This window comes from Fistularia commersonii, chromosome 4, assembly GCF_037954325.1.
Source record: "Fistularia commersonii isolate RoL2024-O1a breed Wild chromosome 4, RoL_Fcom_v1.0, whole genome shotgun sequence".
Lineage (NCBI taxonomy): Eukaryota > Metazoa > Chordata > Actinopteri > Syngnathiformes > Fistulariidae > Fistularia > Fistularia commersonii.
In genome coordinates, this window is record NC_141287.1 from 17,161,146 (window position 1) to 17,180,513 (window position 19,368).

At 43.3% G+C, this 19,368-nt stretch overlaps 2 protein-coding genes across 2 annotated transcripts in view; both read right to left on the reverse strand.

Annotated features, from left to right (window-relative positions):
* Nucleotides 1-10,670: 10,670 nt before the first annotated feature.
* On the reverse strand, nucleotides 10,671-13,178 carry sox21b (SRY-box transcription factor 21b). Its single transcript, XM_086145644.1, has 2 exons — nucleotides 12,879-13,178; nucleotides 10,671-12,745 (listed from the first exon to the last, which is right to left on the reverse strand). Exon 2 carries the CDS (start codon nucleotides 12,728-12,730, stop codon nucleotides 11,975-11,977), a length of 756 nt encoding a protein of 251 aa, XP_086001770.1. The 5' UTR covers nucleotides 12,731-12,745; nucleotides 12,879-13,178; the 3' UTR covers nucleotides 10,671-11,974.
* Nucleotides 13,179-15,335: 2,157 nt separating this feature from the next.
* Nucleotides 15,336-19,368, reverse strand: part of LOC147234942 (ATP-binding cassette sub-family C member 4-like) — a 51,642-nt gene continuing 47,609 nt past the window's right edge. The window contains exon 33 of the transcript XR_015106002.1: nucleotides 15,336-15,469. The gene's annotated coding sequence lies outside the window, so the exon portion shown is untranslated. The remainder of the gene's footprint in view (nucleotides 15,470-19,368) is intronic.

Genomic DNA, 19,368 nt, shown 5'->3' on the forward strand with positions numbered 1-19,368 from the left:
GCTTAGGACCAGTGCCTGTGATACTGCTCAGGACATAAGGGTCCTGTCATCGCACAATGTTGCATACAAAGCCACAGAACTGAAAACACTAAGACTGACTTTAAAAGGGAGGGATACAGAGGGCTAAAAATGAAATTTAAATGCAATTTAATTTTCAATGAAGCAACACTTAAGTTATATGGCATTTTCTATTCAGAGATATGTTTTGATTGTGCAGTTCTAATAATAAAAGCACTCAAAAATTTGCAAAGCCATTACAAAAGGAGGTAAAAGGCAATGGAGTTCTCCCTTATCAGAAATGCTTTCTGTACAGTTGTTCCATTTGAAATGCATTTAATTGCAAATAGAAAAGAAGAGAGTAAGCCAACAATGCACGGGGCTGAAGCATTTTCCCTGTCTGCTTTGAGTGAGCGTATTCAAATCTGAGCGGGCAGACAATGAAGGAAAGGAATCGTGCTCTGAATAGTCTCTCCCTGTCCTTTTCATTCCCAGGCCAATCCACAGCCATCTTCCTCTGTATTGGTAGAGGCGGGCTTTTCCACCCCGAGCTCGAACTTCCTCACTGTGCTAGAACAACACGTTCACCCGATAGCGCGCCGGCAAGAGTCGTGGAAGCCCTCCCTATTCACCCAGCTCCTTTGAGAGGTTTGCGAGCGGTTCCGGGGCGCCCTGTGAGTCTGTTACACCTCCATGACGTACACCAGACAAAAAGTTATGTTATGATAGATTCGATCCCCACCCCCGTTTGTCTGACACGGGTCGGGGTGGGGGGGGCCGCCTCTCACTTTCGTCAAGTTTTGCCAGGCCCTTCTCCTGAGGCCACGGCAAAGTCGCAACCCGGGATCCTGCGCCTCACTCCATCCGACGAGGGGAGGGGTATCAGGGGATCACGGGGCACAAAGTGCTTGAAGCCTGCGCCTTTGTCAGGGCAAGCCGGGGTAGAACACCCCCAGCAGATATGCTGACAGTCTCATAGAAGCAAGGGAACAAGTTGAAGCAAGAAAGTGCACCCTTGAAACTTTCCAGTGCAGAGCCAGGAATTCTATTTTTCTCAACAAAGATTTATACATATTTATACAAGCCCAAATACTGATAGGAAGGTGGTAGAGAAAAAATCTTGGAATTGCAGAGGTAAACTATATGTAAATGCCATAAAGTAATAGACTTGTAGTGCAAATCACACCATTTTATCTTTAATTTTGCTTTCGTGCCCTCCCCACTACTCCCCCCCCCATCCTCTTTCCTCTGGCTTAAAGGTGCATCAGAGATATGCATTTAAGCATATTCAGAACACGGGGCGTGAAATTAAATGTGTGGCAGAGTGAGAAAAATATACAGACGCTGGAGATGCCTTAAAAATAGTCATTTATGCAGATGGAGAGGAGTGAAATCATTTGCAATGGGATGACCCTCTCTCCAAGCATTTCTCCCCTCACTGTTCTTCCCTAATCTTGCACTGTATCTTCATTTTTCATTGAACTCGTCAGTTTGCTGCTAAGCAGCCTTGTAGATAAGGCAAAGTGCTAAAAGGAGACGACAGAAGGAGCTCAGTGGGCCCGTTTCTATTGCACTTTCACCCAAGGCAATGGACAGAATTTAACGGATTCCTTCCAACATATGTTTTTGCCAGATAAGTAAACAGTGTGTGTCGGAAATGAAAAAAAAGCATTTGCAATTTAATGACATTACAGCTCCCAGCTTAGCCCGCCGTGCTGCGAGGCGAGGAGCAGAGAAAGGGTAGAGTGGAAGAATGGAACCGGGTGTCATCAATGTTTTTTTTTCTTTTCCCTTGCAAGAAGCAGTACTGAATTCTTCTTATTCTTTTCAAACCCCTTTCCTTCTCCATCCCTTCCTGCTATTTTCTTCCTTTGCCCATAGTTTCCCCCGCTTTTGTCAGAATGAAATTATCTATTATTTTGTTCGGGAAACTTGCCATCCTCTGCCGTCCTCCATCATCTGATTTCCTCAGATTTTCCGAGCTAACACACATCTATACAGGCCACGGGCACCACCGCCACCACCCCCCACCACCACCACACACACACACACACACACGCACGCGCACCCACCTTCCCACCCCATGGCCGGCCCCCAGACCCTCTTTGGCATGGCTTTATCAAAGTGTAATAGATGCTTTAGACAGTGAAGAAAAGCAACCCTCCATGTTGTCTAAATGTTCAGACCTAATGTGAGGACAAGTACCAGGTGATGAGTCGGAGAGAGAATAACTTTAGACTATTATATTTCAGTAGCAGCAAATTATCCACCCATCTTATGTGAAACTCAGTGATTTTCCTCTTTTCTCCCTGCTGGCTGTCAGGCTGCCGCCTTATTATAGAAGGCTAATTGTGCAGGAAAGCAGATTATGAGAGTGGTAGGATGTACTCCTTGACCATGTGCTAATGTGATGACAAATTTGGGGACCCTCTAAGCAAAAGGCGTCGCACGCCAGGGCACTTTTGGCACTGGCTATAATCTGCCTTTGGTATTAACTCAGCAAACCGGCTTGTTTGAGTATGGATCAATCGCTCGCTCATTATTTTTACAAGAAAGCTTTATATTCAAGGCGCCATGCTGGTGTTGATCTCTCATTAACCATGCTATGTAAATGCCCTGGCAATCCCTGTGTAAGGGATACGTCACCCCAGGGCCCGGGCTTGCAGAAGCATGTTAAAGAGAAGAAGGGACAGGAAATTTGGGTCAGTTGCCTTTGCCAAAACTTGAATTTCAGGTTTTTGCTTAAAGCCACCTGCTCAGCTTTTCTCTTTTAATGTGTTTTTGTTTGGTGATGTTATGTTTTAAATGTCAGCCCCGGAGCTGTCCAGCAATTTAGGAGGCACAAAAAGCCTTGTCTCAGTGTAGCTTCCAAGTGTTCATGTTACCCCTGTAATCGCTGCTGGCTGCAACATTACACATACTTCATTCACTTGTGGTCTTTTATCACCTTTGCATACATTGGCTGTACGGGGAAAAGGTTACGTTGGGTCAGAATGAGGAGATCGTATTACAGGACACGCAGAAATGCCTGTTTCAATGTGAGTTCAATGAGTGGTGATATGAAGTTATTAGCTTCCTGCCACTTGCTTGTTTGCACAGAAAGGACTTGACTTGTGACATGTGGCTGTTGAATCTACATGGAGTGAATTAGCTGTCAAGATACATTGTGCGTCAAATTAAGAGGGAACTATTTCAACTTGTTTACTCATATCTTACTCAGACACACAAACATCTAACAATCCACGGTGCCCCGACATCTGTTTGCCTGACAAGAGATCGTGATGTGCGAGGTATGAGAAATAGAGGATCCTGCCATATTTGGCTTTGCTGTGCACCGGCACGGTGAATGATGCAATAGGAAAGTGAACCTGACAGCACCAGGCATCGGCTCTGCGCGTCTTTTGCGCCCTACATACATAAATCCCTTATTATTGCTCTATGTTGCCGCGTATATTTTTACACCTGCCTGCACTAATATTAAAGTGCAGATATTTGCCTCAGACATTCAGGTTCATTTGTGTCTCCTGTAAGAGTTTGTATGGGTGTCATCTCTCAGAGGATTAAAAAGAAAGATGCAATTCCTGGGTTTCTTTCCTCTGTATCACCCATGCACCCTTTATTTTTCACAAAAAAAAAAAAAAAACTTCAATGCTGATAAGTCCAGAATTTCTCACAGAACATTATCACAGCCGCACCAGCAAAGTTCAATGCGACGTGCTTTTTTAGGAACTGGTAGCATACGTCCTCTTTTCATTGATAAAACAAGGAACCCCGTTTGTCCGCAGACGAGGAAAAGTCAGAATAAAATCAAAGGAGAAGGAATCTTATTCGGACTGCGGTCTTCGTGGTATTTCAGTACTTTTGAATAGCCTTGCAACATTTCTGTCAGATGCACAATGAGAGCAAAGGCCAAACTTTTGGTAATTTCCCTGTTTCGCGTCCTTTTATAAGTCCCCTTTCTTCCGCCACACAAGGAGAGCAAACATGAATACCGCGTTCAGAAGTCATTACCTTCAGTGTAACCCTTTTGTGATAACAAAGAACGTGGAAAACACAATGTGACTAGGCACAATGTAATGATGTGGCTAAAGAGTATGGAATGTCTCAAGGACCCCTGCATATGATGTCTGCTAGAACCATTCATAATAGATTGGTTCTGAGGACCTTCACATTGCCTCCCAATTAAGGTATGAAGTCATGCTTGTTCATCAGTATAACTAATGTTGCATTTCGTGAGCGGGCCATGTTGTGAGATTATAGACATGTTGGATTTTCTGCTGCATATGATACGGTTTCTCTAAGTATTATTGCTCTGTTTTCATACATTCGATACTCTGCATTGTCAAGACCAAAGAATCTATAGAGTTGTTCCATTGCATTACTGCCGGGACTGTAAAACCATGAGCCGTGTGTGTGTGTGTGTGTGTGTGTGTGTGTGTGTGTGTGTGTGTGTGTGTGTATGTGGTGGGGGTACAAACATCAAACCACAGTCGGCTTTATTAAACCAGAACTATAGCTGACAGAAATCGATAACAATAACAAGTTCCATCTCCTCTTTGGCATGGAGTTTAGAGCAGCATCTTTTCAGTAGAAGAAAAAGAAGTAGAGAATGACAGAACCGTCCAAATCCAGGTTTCCGTCTGAAGATCAGTTATGAAGAGACATATCATTTGGCAATGATCTATTTTTCCAGGTTTAATTACAACAAGTCCACAAAATATGAATGCTAAATCGTCATATTACAATGCAGGGTGTGAATCCCGAATCAAGCTTTGCATGCCATAATCCTGTTAAAATGTAATAAATAATCTCTGTGAATTAATGCTGGCAATACTTCATTTTAATAAGTCCTTGTAAAATTGAGAGAGAAAGAGAGAGAGAAAGAGAGAAAGAGAGAGAGAGAGAGAGAGCGAGAGAGAGAGAGAGAGAGAGAGAGAGAGAGAGAGAGAGAAAATTGATGGCATTACAGCTCACTCACTTGGAGTGTGGTTCTAAGTGTGCAGGAGGAAATCATTCCTTCTCATTAAAGGTGCAATCTTAGAGCCCCCAGATCTTTGTTGTAATGGAGAAAATAATCTCTTTCATTGATAGGCACATGTAGCAGAGAGTATGCCAACTGACAGGTACTTATCTTTTGCCTGTGTCCTGTGTTATAGAAAGATATAATTCTTTGTGATTGCTCCTGAGGGCATCAGCTCTTCAACTTCATCATTTCTACTTATGATAGATATATTTTTCCTTGAAAACCTGAGAATTAATACCAGAGCCAGCATTCTCTGCCAGCGGTCATTTGGAAATGGAACAAAAAATGTCATGTCAGTTTAAAGATTTTTTTTTTTTGGCTGCTCTCAGATATTATTCTAATTTATTGATGGATTCATAGAATAAGCCTATGCCTCGTGTTTTGAGTTATTAACTTAATGATTTCAGTGGCTACCTAGCAGCTATGTGATCTTTTGAAACACTCTAATCTTGTCATAAATTCAATTGTGTCACCCCACAAATTCTGTGTCTCCCATTTCCCCTTCAACTTTCTGGCCAGTTATATACATGTTCATAGTTGAATTTATATGTATAATAACATATACATACCCGGTATATTTATATTCAGTTGTATACATGTACACATGTAGATTTGCATCTATAATATCAAATATACATCTTATATATAGAATCAAGAATCATACATGGATATATGTATACTTATATGTATAACATATATGCGTGTTTTGGTGTATGTCAGTATGTGTGAATATAGAGAATAGCATAGAAAGGCATGGTCTGTTGTTGGTCTACATTTTACTGCTTTAGATATAAATAGGCAAATTACATACACACACACACACACACACACACACACACACACACACACACACACACACACACACACACACATATAAGGAGAGAGAGATACAGATAAATACGTATATATGTATATATACTAAGATTCTATATTCTGTAGATAAGATGTCTTTTAATCAGTTATACAAGGCTTTCCAGTGTTTTAATGTTAATGTGAAATCATGATATATATAAAGATGATGCCATTAGTGCCGTGAGATCCCTCAAACAGCAGCGGGAGCCTTCGACTCCGTTTTGCTCTCTGCAGGTCCCTATCTGTGTAAAAAAAAATAAAAACAAATGCCTCGAGGTCGATTTATATTGTCTTTAACAGAAAAAAACATTTTTTGAAGTAGTTAAAATCATCTCTGCTTTGCACCCATCATTGCTGCGGACTCATGGATCTTAATGCCGGATATGTGCAAAATGAGAGTTCAAACCATTTAAATATCTCTCTGTCTCCCCGTTAGCTGAAATGATTAAAGTGCGGACAGAATAAAAAAGTGCCCACGTGTCTGAAACAATGTGTGATTCTGCTGATAATGTGTATCCATTCCTTGATTGATATGTGTTTTATTTTTGGTTAATGCCATTTTATTTCAAAGTATTGTGTTGTGTATTTGTTGTAACATAATCCTAAATCCACCACCACTTTACATCTATGAAGACAATAAACAGAATGACGGACTGAAACTGGAATGAAGCCCATTCAAAGAAAAGTATTGCAGTGATGACCTTGGAAATGAGAGGAGCATTGTAAATACCAATGAAAATATTTGTATGTTATCTGGCCTATGACTGAAATAATGCATGTTTTTTTTGTTTGTTTTTCATGGTCAAAAATCATCTATAGACTGAGAAATACACAGCGTATATCCTTTTGCATCCTCGCTATCCAACACGTCTATTTTCCAGCCATTTAGAATGACCTATAGATGTCTGGTTTATTGTTAAACCACACAGCACAGCAGTTGCACAAAGAATTCCAATTCAAATAAGAAAAATAATTTGAAGAGGCAGCTGGGAAAGCTGTGTTACATTAAATACACATAAGGAATATATTTCAGATCTTTCAACATAACAAACAAACCCTCACAGGATTTGGAAATGTCATTTTAGCGATGAAATGATGTAACAGATGTAAAAAGAAACTCAGAAAAATAGATCAAGTTCAGAATATCTACAAAATAGAAGATTTTCATTTCCACATTAGTCTTGTTCCGCTCCAGAGAAGGGTTTAAAAAATGGATGCATCAGTTGTAAAAAAAAATTGTCTTAAAATAAAAGTTGGGGTTGGGAATGCATATTTTTTTTCGTGCTCATTTTCAATTGCAACATGAATTTCTTTAATGCCAAGCCATCTATGAGTGCCGTTCGGTCGTCTCTCCTGCAGAAGTCACCATTACCTCAAGTGGCCCCCAACCTATCACCCCTCCCTCGGCCACCCGGTGGCCCCACAACCTAATTCAAGCGTACCCCCTCTGAACTCCAGCAGGGGTCCATCGACTTATTGCATTATGTACTGTTTAACAAACTTGGACTTCTTAAAGGCAAAGTCAGACTTCAGAGGCTGTGTGGCCTGTTTATGGGGGATCGACTGTACTGTACACACAGATTTCTCATTTCTCTCGGGGACCTTGGGCACAGTGACATGTATGGTGTTGAGGCTTTGATTTGCCATGTTGAGGTGTTGCAGAAAAGGTGCAATGTAAGATAATTTCAGCATTTTTTCCCTCCTGGGAGCATAGAGAATTAAGAAATACACCAGTTCATACTCTGGAGATTACAGGTAATATGGCACGCAGCCCTCATAAACATTCTTGACCCAACCTGATGAAGGAGATATTGCTTCAGGAGAGACTTTTCACACTTTGATTTGCCTAAAATGAGATGGAAAGTCAGTGATCAGACTCTTTGAGGTTCCTAACAGAGAAGCCAGTGCTGCCTGTATACCTCTCAGCGCTGCACAGAGCATACACATGCTCTGACAACCAGGTGAGCAAGAAGCTGACTTCTGCAAACAAATAGGGAAAATATCCTCAAAGAACTACTATGGATGTATTATTCATGTCTAGGGGAAAAAAAAAAAAAACTAAAATGATCCATCTCAAGCCATTGAAGCCAGGTGATAATCCACATGGTTGTGGGGCAGCCCCAGGGCGAATTAGGGATAAGGAAACCATTGTACATCCCTTTAAGGTCAACATGGTTGAACCGCTGATACATATGTATGTTAATTTGCCTAATCTCACTTCTACAAATGTCTTACAGGCACATATAAGGGTTTAACACCGAAACATAATGATATCAGGGCATCAGACGCGGGGGGCTTATCAAAACACGGACCGGTCTCTCATACAGAAACATTTGGATATCAGGAGCGTAGAGGATGCTGACAACTTGGACAAATCGGCAATATACCTCATTTTGGAGTTGACGTTATGAGAGGCTTTAATTAAAAAAACTTACCTCTTCAGGACTCTACTGAAACAAACTAAAAAAAAAAGAATAAAACTTGCCTTTGCATAAGGAATCTCCTTTATCTCTCGTAACTCGCCAGAGTCAGTACAAATATACTCGGTTCAGGAGCAGCTCCTCACGGCATCTACTTTAAGACAGATAGATGGTTACGTTTTATTAAGTTTGTCTGAATACGTGGACGTCAGGGCAGGTTTGTGTGTCTGCATTGTTCAGCACACTTCGCAGAGGCCCTGACGCTACTCACCATGTCAACTGTCATCCATTCACCTCCAAAAACTCACTAATGACATGTTATGATATGATGTCATTTATGTCCTTCTTCATGCAGACCTAATATCAAAAGTTCTTCATTGTAAATAGATTAATAAATGAATAAAATCAGAAAGAATTTTCTCAGCCTGGGATGTGTAATTCACTTTTTTTGGAACCTTGAATTCACGAGTGGGAAAAAGAAGAAGAAAAGAAAACGTTTTATGAGAAAAAAGTTTTTTCCTCCCACTTATTTCTATAGTTCCATCTCCACCTTTCCCATTTAGTCCCCCGTCTCGACAGAAAAACATAGGCTATCTATTCAAAAGGCATTTAGTCCATTTCTTTCTTGGCCGGTAAACCTATTCATCAATTGTTCTGGTTTGTAGATGGCATTCTAATGCTAATCTGGCGTGTTAAATATCTTTTTGTGTGTGCGTCCCCCCCTCCCCTTTCACCGTTTTGTCATTCAGTTTATCCAGTTTTGGCCACCCATTTTATTTATTTATGCGCCTGCTCCTATTCATGCGCTCATGTATTTTTTATTATGTTGTTTCACTGTCATGCAGTGTCAACTCACTCCATTCACCCTGGGCTACTTGAAGGGCTCGGAGGGACAAAGCGTGTACACATTGCACTGCTATTCACTCCGGCCAGCTGGATCGCTTGAAAAAACCTTGTGAAAAGAAATCGTCCACAATGGACACAGAAGAAGTGCACAATGCTAACAGTTTTCCAAATACCACTGATTGCTTTCATCACAATGAGGGAAAGCGGCCGCTTTTTCTGAGCTCCACTTCAACAAACAACACTCTCACAAAAAACCTCCCAACCCACGTTTTGTTCCCAGACAAAACGTCCTCGACCGTCTAAACGCTCCCAGAGTTGGGAGAAGGGAGAGAAAAGAAAAAGTTCTTTCAGCTTTCTTCCCCTTTTCCTTAAGAAAAAGAAATGTATAATAAAAAAAGGCCAAAGAACGAAAAAAGAGATGGCCTCTGAACTTGTGATTTAAGTTCTTTTACAGCCCGCACTACCTTTTCCGCGTTTGGATCAGACACGGTTTCAACGCACGGTCATCACTTTACGCAATACATTTTTTTTTTCAAATGCAATTCGAGGTGTGGGTAAAAAAAATAAAAATATCAAATTGAAATAGGCCTGCAGACGGATATTATTTCCTCCCTCAGTTTTGACAGCTCCTGGACCCCCCCGGAGCTGTAAATGAAACACAAAAGGTCACTGGCGTTATTTCGGGAGCCAAAGAAGGAAGTTCGGCGGAGAGAAGAGAGAGGAGAGGAGGAGAGCAGGAGAGGAGAGAGCTCGGGGTGTTACAATGGAGAAGTGAGCTGAAAGGGTTTAATTAACCGTGGCGGAGATAATTATCCCTGGACTGTCCAAATTAGTTTTGCATAATCGCTCCGATCCTTATGAATTAATCTCCCGGTGTAATCTAGGAGGCGCACTCGGTTTTAACCGCATACAATATGGGTTATAGATTTAACGCGGGGAGGGGGCGGCACACACCTAGACACACACACACATCTCGACACACACACACACACCTAGACACACACACACATACGAAGGTGAGAAGGCACCGTTAATCACCATCATCTCAACTGTTAAATGTTTACTTGATATGCGTTATTCCCGTATTGCATATTCAGAAATTGTAATAATAAGGATAATAATAATAATGATAATAATCATTATTATTATCATTATAAAAAGCGAAAAGTAGTTCGATTTTTACTTCAAATGACTCGCCATTATCTCCCGTCCTATGGTCCAAATTAGGATTGTGATAAATCAAAGTGTGTATCGGGGGTTGGGGGTGGGATGGGTTTGGGGTTTTTTTTTGGGGGGGGGGGGGGTGATTACAATGGGTTGATTTAGATTTACCCTCAGTAAATCCATTCACAGAGCACACAAAAGCGGCCTTTCTCGAGGAGGAGGGTGGAGGTGGAGGTGGTAGGGGTTCGGTGGGTGGGGTCGGGTGGGGTGGGGTGGGGGGATACCTTACACTTGAGCCGGACTGAGGAGCAGGAGAGTCAAAGATAACAATCTTGTTCATCTCATCAAGAACTGCAGCCGCCATTCACTTCCGTTTGATCCCAATAGGTTTTATTGTTTGTAGTCCTTCGCTCAACAAGTGAACAGTAGCAATAGGCGGAAGTACAGAACGGAGGTTAAAGATAGGGAGGTGTGGGGGTGGGGGGTTAAAAAAAATAAAATAAAACACACCAAAAAAAAAAAACAATCCCACGAGGGTTAGCCTTGTTAAAAATGTTTCTGCTGCACATGATACAAGACGCAGGGCTGAGGGGGCCGTATTTCATAATCTAGTTTTATTATATATATATGTATGCACATAGACATACATATTTATATAATTTTAAATTACTGCTGCTTTGGGATATCATCTTGAAAATAAATAGCATCCTTTCTGTTTCATGTGCAAATGCAGAAGTAGCGTTGTCCTTTTTTAAAAAAAATAAAATAAAATAAAAACTGTCCGGGGGGGCGGGCGGGGTGTCACCATAGATTCCACTAAACAATAAATATTACAGACATCTATAAAACGGTTTAAAAACTCCGAATATACAACAGGGGGAGGGGTTCTAGTGAAATGTGCCTCCTATAGCTCGTACACTAGGCCTAAAACGGCAAATAAACTAGTCATTTTGTCTGTACACATTTTTTTTCTACATTTACAGTCAAGTCAGGGATGGCTGAAGAGGAGGAGGAGGGTGCGGGGTGACAAATCCTCCAGGACACCCCCGCCCCCCCTCCAAAAAAAAAAGAAAAAGAAAAAAAAAAGCTGTTAACCATAAACCATATACAACAAATTATCCGGGGGTGGAGGGGGGGAGAAAAAAAAAAAGTCATAATCGTGTGATCAACGTGTTCACTGACAGCTGCCCTTCCATTCCAACAGGTTCGTCAAGCAGGTGCAAATAAAAAAAACGAGTGCCTTTTATATTAAAAAAAAATAATAATAAAAATGAAAAAATTCGCAGGACAAATGATCACCCCGGACCCCACCCTTAGACGTCTTCACTTGTGCCAGTCATCCTCTTCTTCTTCCTCCTTGCTGAGGGGGGGAGGTGGGGGTTTGGGGGTGACGGCCGATAGATAACAGAGTTCTCTAAGTAAGTACCTTAGATAAAGGCATTAATCAATATACATACACATGTGATATCTGAGACGACGAGCACTTCATCACATGTTCAAGTTTGTGCATGCATAATAAAACTATTGCATGAATAGCTTTGCGTGGGTTTGTCTTCACATTTCTTTTTTTTTTTTTAAATCTTCCTCCTTTTTTTTTCTTTTTTTTTCTCTTGCAAGTCCAAAGTGAAGTATTGGCGGAGGGAAATGGTGAGGGAGAGGCGAGGAGGCCCCATCATAACGCCGCGGCGTACGCGGGATAGGGTTCGAGTTGAGGCTTCCCCATCCCGGGGAGGAGGATGTACGCCAGCGGCGGCTGGAGCCCCGCCGAGGGCCACGCCGTGCAGTTACAGGGGATCATGTAGCCCGGGTTCCCGGGGGACGGGTGCGAGTGCGTGTGGCCGTGCGCCCCGCCGCCGCCGCCTCCGCCGCCGCCCGTCCCGGCGAACGCCGCGGCGCCGGCCGGCGGGTAACCCAGGGGCGACGCGTAGGGGAACGAGTGCGGGGAGAGCTCGGTCATCTTGGAGCCCAGGTCGAAAAACGAGTAAGGGTTCGTGGACATGGACGGGTTGAAGAAAACCCGCGCCGCCGCGGCCGCCGCAGCCGCAGCCGCCTTGTCCGGGTTCCCCATGACGGACTCGGAAAGTGCTCCAGTGGAAAGACCGCTGACTTTGAGCGCGTCGTGCTCGCCCAGGTTGTAGGGCACCGGGAACGAGAACTTATCTTTCTTCATCAGCGTCTTGGGCTTCCGCCGCGGCCGGTACTTGTAATCGGGGTGCTCCTTCATGTGCATCGCCCGCAGCCGCTTGGCCTCGTCGATGAACGGCCTCTTCTCCGACTCGGTGAGAAGTTTCCACTCGGCGCCGAGTCTCTTGCTGATCTCCGAGTTGTGCATCTTGGGGTTTTCCTGAGCCATCTTGCGCCGCTGGGCCCTGGACCAGACCATGAAAGCGTTCATCGGGCGTTTAACGTGATCCATCGGCTTGGACATTGTCGGCGCTGCTGCCTGGAGATGGGCGAGGGGGAGGGGGGGGACACGGGTCCGTTCAGAAGTTGGAAAAACGATCACTCGTACACACACATACACACAAGCGCACGTACACGCACACAGGAAAGTCGTCACATCTCCGCGTACTTACGGGAAACTTCAATTCTTCATCCCTCTCTGGATTCTCTTCTGTAAATCAATAAAAAAAAACAACCGTCTGCGTCCGGATGAGCGCGCAACTTATGTTTTCCTCTCCATGTTTGGATCCGCTGCTCCGGACGAGGCGGCACGGGGTTCGAAACAACAATAAAGAAAAAAACACGGGACAAGAAGAAAACAGATGAAAAAGAAAAAGAAAAGAAAAAACACGGTGTGTGTTTTTCCACCCCTCCCTCCGATGGCCCGTCAGCCAACACTCGGCGGCTGCGCGTACGCGAGTGGCCGTGGAACCGCGGCTGCACCATGTGAAATACAACGACCGTGTGGCAGGTAGTGAAAGTGTCGGTAGCGCATGCGCAGTACGCCCAAAGCGCACGGCGCGACTGCCGGGCTTTTTTTTTTCTTTCTCTTTTTCTTTTTTTTTTCCTTCTTTTTTTTTACTTCTTCCTCTCAAATTCCCATCCGGAGTTGTAAAGAAAGAAGAATCGTCTTGCGTTGCGTGTGCAACGATCGGTGTTTTCCAACCGGACCCGCAACCTTGCGCTCATTCTCTTTACCTGCGGGAAGTTTTTTCCCCGACGTCCGGCGTCACGCAGGTGATCGGGGGCGACAGGTGCGCGTGGATCTCAACTTTACGTCGCTTACAGTCCTGTCACACACACACACACACACACACACACACACACACACACACACACACACACACACACACACACACACACACACATGAACGATCAACACCCGGCGTGTGTGCGCCGGTGTCACCCTCCCCTTTCATCCCCACGGTGCCGCCGCTTGTATTGGGGTTTTTAAAAAAAGCGCACAAACAAGAAAGGTGAATAATGTCTTCTTTAATTTTCTGATATTGCGGAATTTGTCGCAAATAACGCCAATGCCGAGGAGGGTCTGGAGTGTTTCTAATCGTTGCTTGTTGAAATTAATTACTTTCACGAAATCCCCCCCCCCTCTTTTCACTTGCACTTCAAAGGACTTTCCCAAGGGCAGCGAATCGACAACTGGAATGAGGTTGTCGAATATTCAACTAAGCAATTACACTTATCTGCGGGACTTGTTGGGCAAATTGTAGGTTTAAGTGGTTTGTTCTCGCACCTTCGCCGTTGTACATAATTATATATGTACAAAAAAAGGAGAAGTCGGAAGAAAAAAGAAGGAAAGAAAGAAATAGCGACAGGCTGTATCAGACAATAATATAAATAGAGAATTAGGCTGCAGCCCCAGCTTTTAAATTAGGATATGAATGCATTCTGTTTTCCTTTTTTTAAATGATTTACTCTAATGTTTTAGCAGTTTCTGGCGTATAATAATAATAATAATAATAATAATAATAATAATAATAATAATAATAATAATAATAATATTAACAACAACAACAACAATAATAACAATAATAATAATTTCGAAAATGTGAATGTGAATGAGAATGTGAATGACATTTTTTTAAAAGGCCTTTACACTCAGTTGGTCAACGGTAAACTCGAGTGATTCACAAGTGTCCAGATGTTATAATCGATTTATAATAATGATATACCGCACATACCTTGGGATTTTTTTCTTACGCCTTTACTGACGATCAGTGTGTTTTTCTTGCAGCTGTGTGTGTGTGTGTGTGTGTGTGTGTGTGTGTGTGTGTGTGTGTGTGTGTGTGTGTGTGTGTGTGTTTATGGGGGGGGGTCAAGTAAGAACATCCCGATTCCCGTTTTGTCTCAGAACTTGGGAACCTGACGCGCTGGCGAGGATGATCTGCGTGCGAGGGACCGGATGAGAGAAGGAGAGAAAAAGAAAAAAAAAAAAGAGAGAGAGAGAGAGAGAGAGAGAGCGAGACGGACCCCGGAGTCTGAGCCGCAGCATCAGCATCACCCCGGCGCGCCGGGACCCCCAGCTCGTCGTCCGCTGCCACGACGCCCCCCACCCCCGTACCCCCCACCCCCACCCCCACCCCACGGGGGGACGCGCCCCGCGGGAGCATCCCGCTCCGGTGACACGAACGGCCGCCGAAGAGACGGAATTGCAGTGAATTATATGAATAAGCAACTGTGGGAAGTTCTTATCTGGAGTGGGGGTGTGGGGGGTGCGGGGCGTTTTAGGGGTAACCTTGGGGGACGGGGGGGGCATCACCCCTACCTGCGTTTCTTATCTCGTTTCATTATTTTATTTATTATTTGTTACTATGTAACTGACCATTGGAATCGGGATTTATTTTTACATATAGTCGCTCGGCCTTATCCCTTGTCAAGCAGCGACCATGCTCCCGATTTCTTTGATGCGTTTCGATTCGATATTTACAGTGAATTAAAAAAAGAAATTATATATTTCCACTCGTGTCATTTCATTGAGATCTGATTTACAAAAAACAAAAACAAACATACATAAACACCTCGGTTTGTGTCTTACTCCTCCTCCTCTTCCTCCTCCTCATCCTCACCTTCGCCGTGGCCCTGGAAATAACACTTAAATAATTCAAGATGAGCTGGTGAAAGTGGGAGAAATACCTGCCGATAAAGCCCGAGTCCAGCCTCTGAGACGGAGCCAGCACTCCCACCTCACAGCGCACCGGCGATAAGGCTGAATAGGAGTGGGAGAAAAAAAAATATATATATAAAAATAAAATAAAAAATAAAAATATCATGCAAATAGAAGGCAGAGAGCAGCAACAAACACGCCCATGTGGTGGAGGTTGTGTGTGTGTATTTGTGTGTGTGTGTTGGGGGGGGGGGGGGTAATTCTCCTAGCCCGGTGAGATCTCACACATTTCACTCTTAAAAAAAAAAAGTGCTAAAGCCATCGTTGTGAAATCGGATCCAGAAAGTCTGGGAGAGAGTGGGAAAAAAAAAACCCAACATATTATAAGGAAGGTTTTGATGAGGATCACTGGATAATCACAAGAAATAAAAGCAGCGACAACCCCTCTAGGAGCAGGTATTGTATCTCTATTTTCAAAGAATTTATCTCCCAGAGTGACCCCCCACTACCTCCTTGGGAGCCTGGGAATTAACTCGAAATTAATTGATTTCAAGGGAGCACCAGTTAACCTACTGGTATCTGATGGTGTTTCTTTGCCCGAAATAAACAAAAGAAGGAGAAGAAGAAGTTCCCAGGTCTAAGCCCTCCCTCTGTTTGCCTCTTCAAGCCCCACAGAGTGAATTTACTGCAACATGAAAGTTTGCTCATTATGAGGGAGGTCTGGAGAAAAGGGAGAGGGAGGGGTCCCGATTGTGTTCCTGATGTGGTTCCTTTCTGCTTGTCTGATCACAGCTCTGCCTGGATCTTCCTCCTCACTCCGGCTGCTCCCCTGCAGGCCCGGCAGAGGCACAGCTGTGAGGACCTCGCAGTGGAAAAGCAGGACTGGCATCCCCTTTCTTTTTTCCATTTAGAGTTCCAAAAAAGTCCATGCTCCACTTTTTTCCCCCCTTCCTTTTTTTTTTTACAGCATATCAAGTCAAATAACTGCAGTTAGAATATATCATTTAAGTGTGTTTATGGTTGAACACTGAATCTTTACGGAGGAGGAGGCGTAATTCATTTTCTTGCATTGTGCGAAAACATAATCGGCGTACATTTTCGGGTAGATCCTTTCATCATCCGGCATATTTCTTATTTTATTAATCGCATCTGTGAAATAAATTGCAAAAGGAAGATTAAGATGATATCCATTTATTTAGAAAAAAATGCACGTGTTAAATAGGGAAACAAAATCTGAAAATTGGAAATACAATTTTCCAGGGAGGCATACCTGTTAGATACACCAAGGGGACAAAGGTGCTCCCGGCGTGGTGTGACGAGTATTGAAAGTCAATTTGTCACCATCACACCCCATAAGCCACAGAATCTTATCTTAAGTGAGCCTTTGATAAAGTGCTAATGACAAACAGTTTAAGGTTGTAAGGGGTCCAATTGATTACTATTTAAAGATGATTGCGTGTAGATTATACAAGTCATTTTGTCTAATGAGGTGTCTTTGCACCTACAACAATACGGAGAAAATATGCTTAAGTGCAAGGCAGTATAATGACGGGATTGGTGAAGAGACAATGCCGACTCCAGCATCACCTCAAATGAGTCACAGAGAATGACTGAATGAATGCATAATTAATGTGAATAAAGTTAATATTTTCCTGTGGTTTAAATATGTGACCTATTTTGAATGTTGTGTTCTCAAAATATATTCAATAAGTGCCAAATTAGTTGTGCAGTTCTTTAATCATTCTAATTATACAGTCTTTATTACTCCTCGGGGCAGACTTTCCTGTCTTTGTCTGAGTGGGAATTATTTTGGTGAAGAACCAAAATATTTACTCAACCACAACCTAAATATTACGCATATCAAGAGGAATTGAGAAATAATCCTCTCATAGAGCGCAGTATTAACTTAATCACATTAGTGCAAATACTATTGATAGTGGTCATGATCCCAAGTGAGGGATTCTGTGATTCACAATGCAACAACCATGCAAAATAGAACACACTGCGCGGTGTGTATTAAAGACTCGGCACGGGAACAGGCAAATGGCCCAGAGGTTTGTTTGAGCGAGTGTGTGTCAAAGCTTGAATGATGGCGAGGAGGGAGGGAAGAGGAGTGATTGTCAGTTCAATCTTTGAGGACCTGAGCCGACAGATACAACAAACTTTGAAAGCACATTATGGAAGGAGAATGGCTACACAGAGAGATGAGGCGTTCGGGAGGTTGATAAGACCTTCGTCTCTAAACCGCCGCTTGTCAGAGTATTAAATGTAATCTCACGTTGCCGATTATCTACCCATCCTGAGGGGCAAACAAAATAGTAGCGGCAAACAAACAACTTCCTGGATCATTAAAAAATTGCCTTTACCGACATTTGTGAAAAGTCAGATCTTTGAACTCTGATTATCGCCACCACCCCCCCACAGGGTGTGTGTTTAACTTAAACCTTCCGCGTCGTCCTCACACGGAGCCCGGCGGTTCAGATCCACCGCTTTTCCCCCGAGGCGCCGAAATGACTTTTCCCATGATAGACTATTTTGAACCATTTAGCAGATACATTATCACCGGCCTTTCTTCCTCATTATATTCCACCTTATCGTTGCCAAATCACTGCAAAGCCCCAAATAGAGAGTTGTAATTACCCAGACTGCCACCTGATAGTGGCCCTTCTATCAGCTTTATCACTGCAGGTCCTGCTAACTCATCATAGGGACACAGGGAAGAAAAGGCCTGCTTGTGGCACAGCCCGCCACTGATAGCTCATCTCTCAGATACATTTATAGTTGCAGTTGAGATCAGGGAAAACTGATGCACCAAAGCAATTTTTTTTATCCACCCCTTTTCCTTCAGCCCCACAAAGACTTCTCCCTCTCTCTCTCTCTCTCTCTCTCTCTCTCTTGGTCCTCTTCTAGTCTTGCTCCCTTTATGCCGAAGCTGAAATGAGGCCACGACGCAAACAAAAAGTGATCCAATCTCCTTGAACCCGTGGCAGCACTCTAACATGCTATTTTGGCTTTCTCCCGTTGTCCTTCAGAGAAAAAAGGCAGCGTTTTTCGACTCCGCACAATATCAAATCTCGACAAACTGAGAGGTGTAAAACGCTGTTCGTGCGCGCCGTCCCTTACGCGACGTAATTGCCTTTTATTGTCGAGATCCGGTCAGAAGTTCTCTAAAAATCAAAGTGCTTGTCGGCAGTTTCGTGAGAGACCCCGCCACACCTTTATTTCTCACCTAAAATGAAACAGCCTTTGTGAATATACTTATCACATTGTCGCTTTTCTTTTCATTATGTCTCCCATCAATTGTGGAATTCATGAGGATGGATTTGAACTCCTCAGCTCTCGGGGACCGAGCTGGTGCTGACAGAGGCACTCTAATGCAACCTTAAAGGAGAAATCAATCTTATTTGAGGAGATGAAGTGACCGAGATAAAGCCCATGTCATTGAGAGAGGAAAATTCCCACTTTTCAAAAGAGCGAAATAACAGAGTTCCTGAGACCGTCACATTGTTGCAGCTGAATGTGGTGCCTCTCTGTGTGAGCTCTTCATGCCAGCATTGTCTGACATACCTGAGGGACACAGAGACATTCCGATGGAGTTCATCATCAGACATATAATACTGCACGACATGTAGTCTTTTCATATATCTATATCTATATATATAGATATATATATATATACACACTCATGCACACACACACACGCACACACACACACACATATATATTTATATATCCCTGTGTGCATATGAGGACATACCAAAAAACGCCACCTAAAATGACAATTTGATCAATGACAGAGCAATTGTACTGTCAGCATGCTGTCCCGGGTGAGGGCGGGTGCTGTCTCAGGTTATTTTATTATTTGATGAACACAGCGGCGGAGAGGGTGCATTCACACTCGCCTCCCTCAGGTTGCTCGCCTAATCAAGCATGCACACCGGCGACGGGGGGGCACTTATACTACGTATTGATTTTGTTTTGACAGAGTATTCTCCCCTCGA

What these genes read in the sequence shown, in the direction of transcription:
- sox21b (XM_086145644.1), bottom strand. Translation starts at nt 12,730, where the DNA reads ATGTCCAAGCCGATGGATCACGTTAAACGCCCGATGAACGCTTTCATG.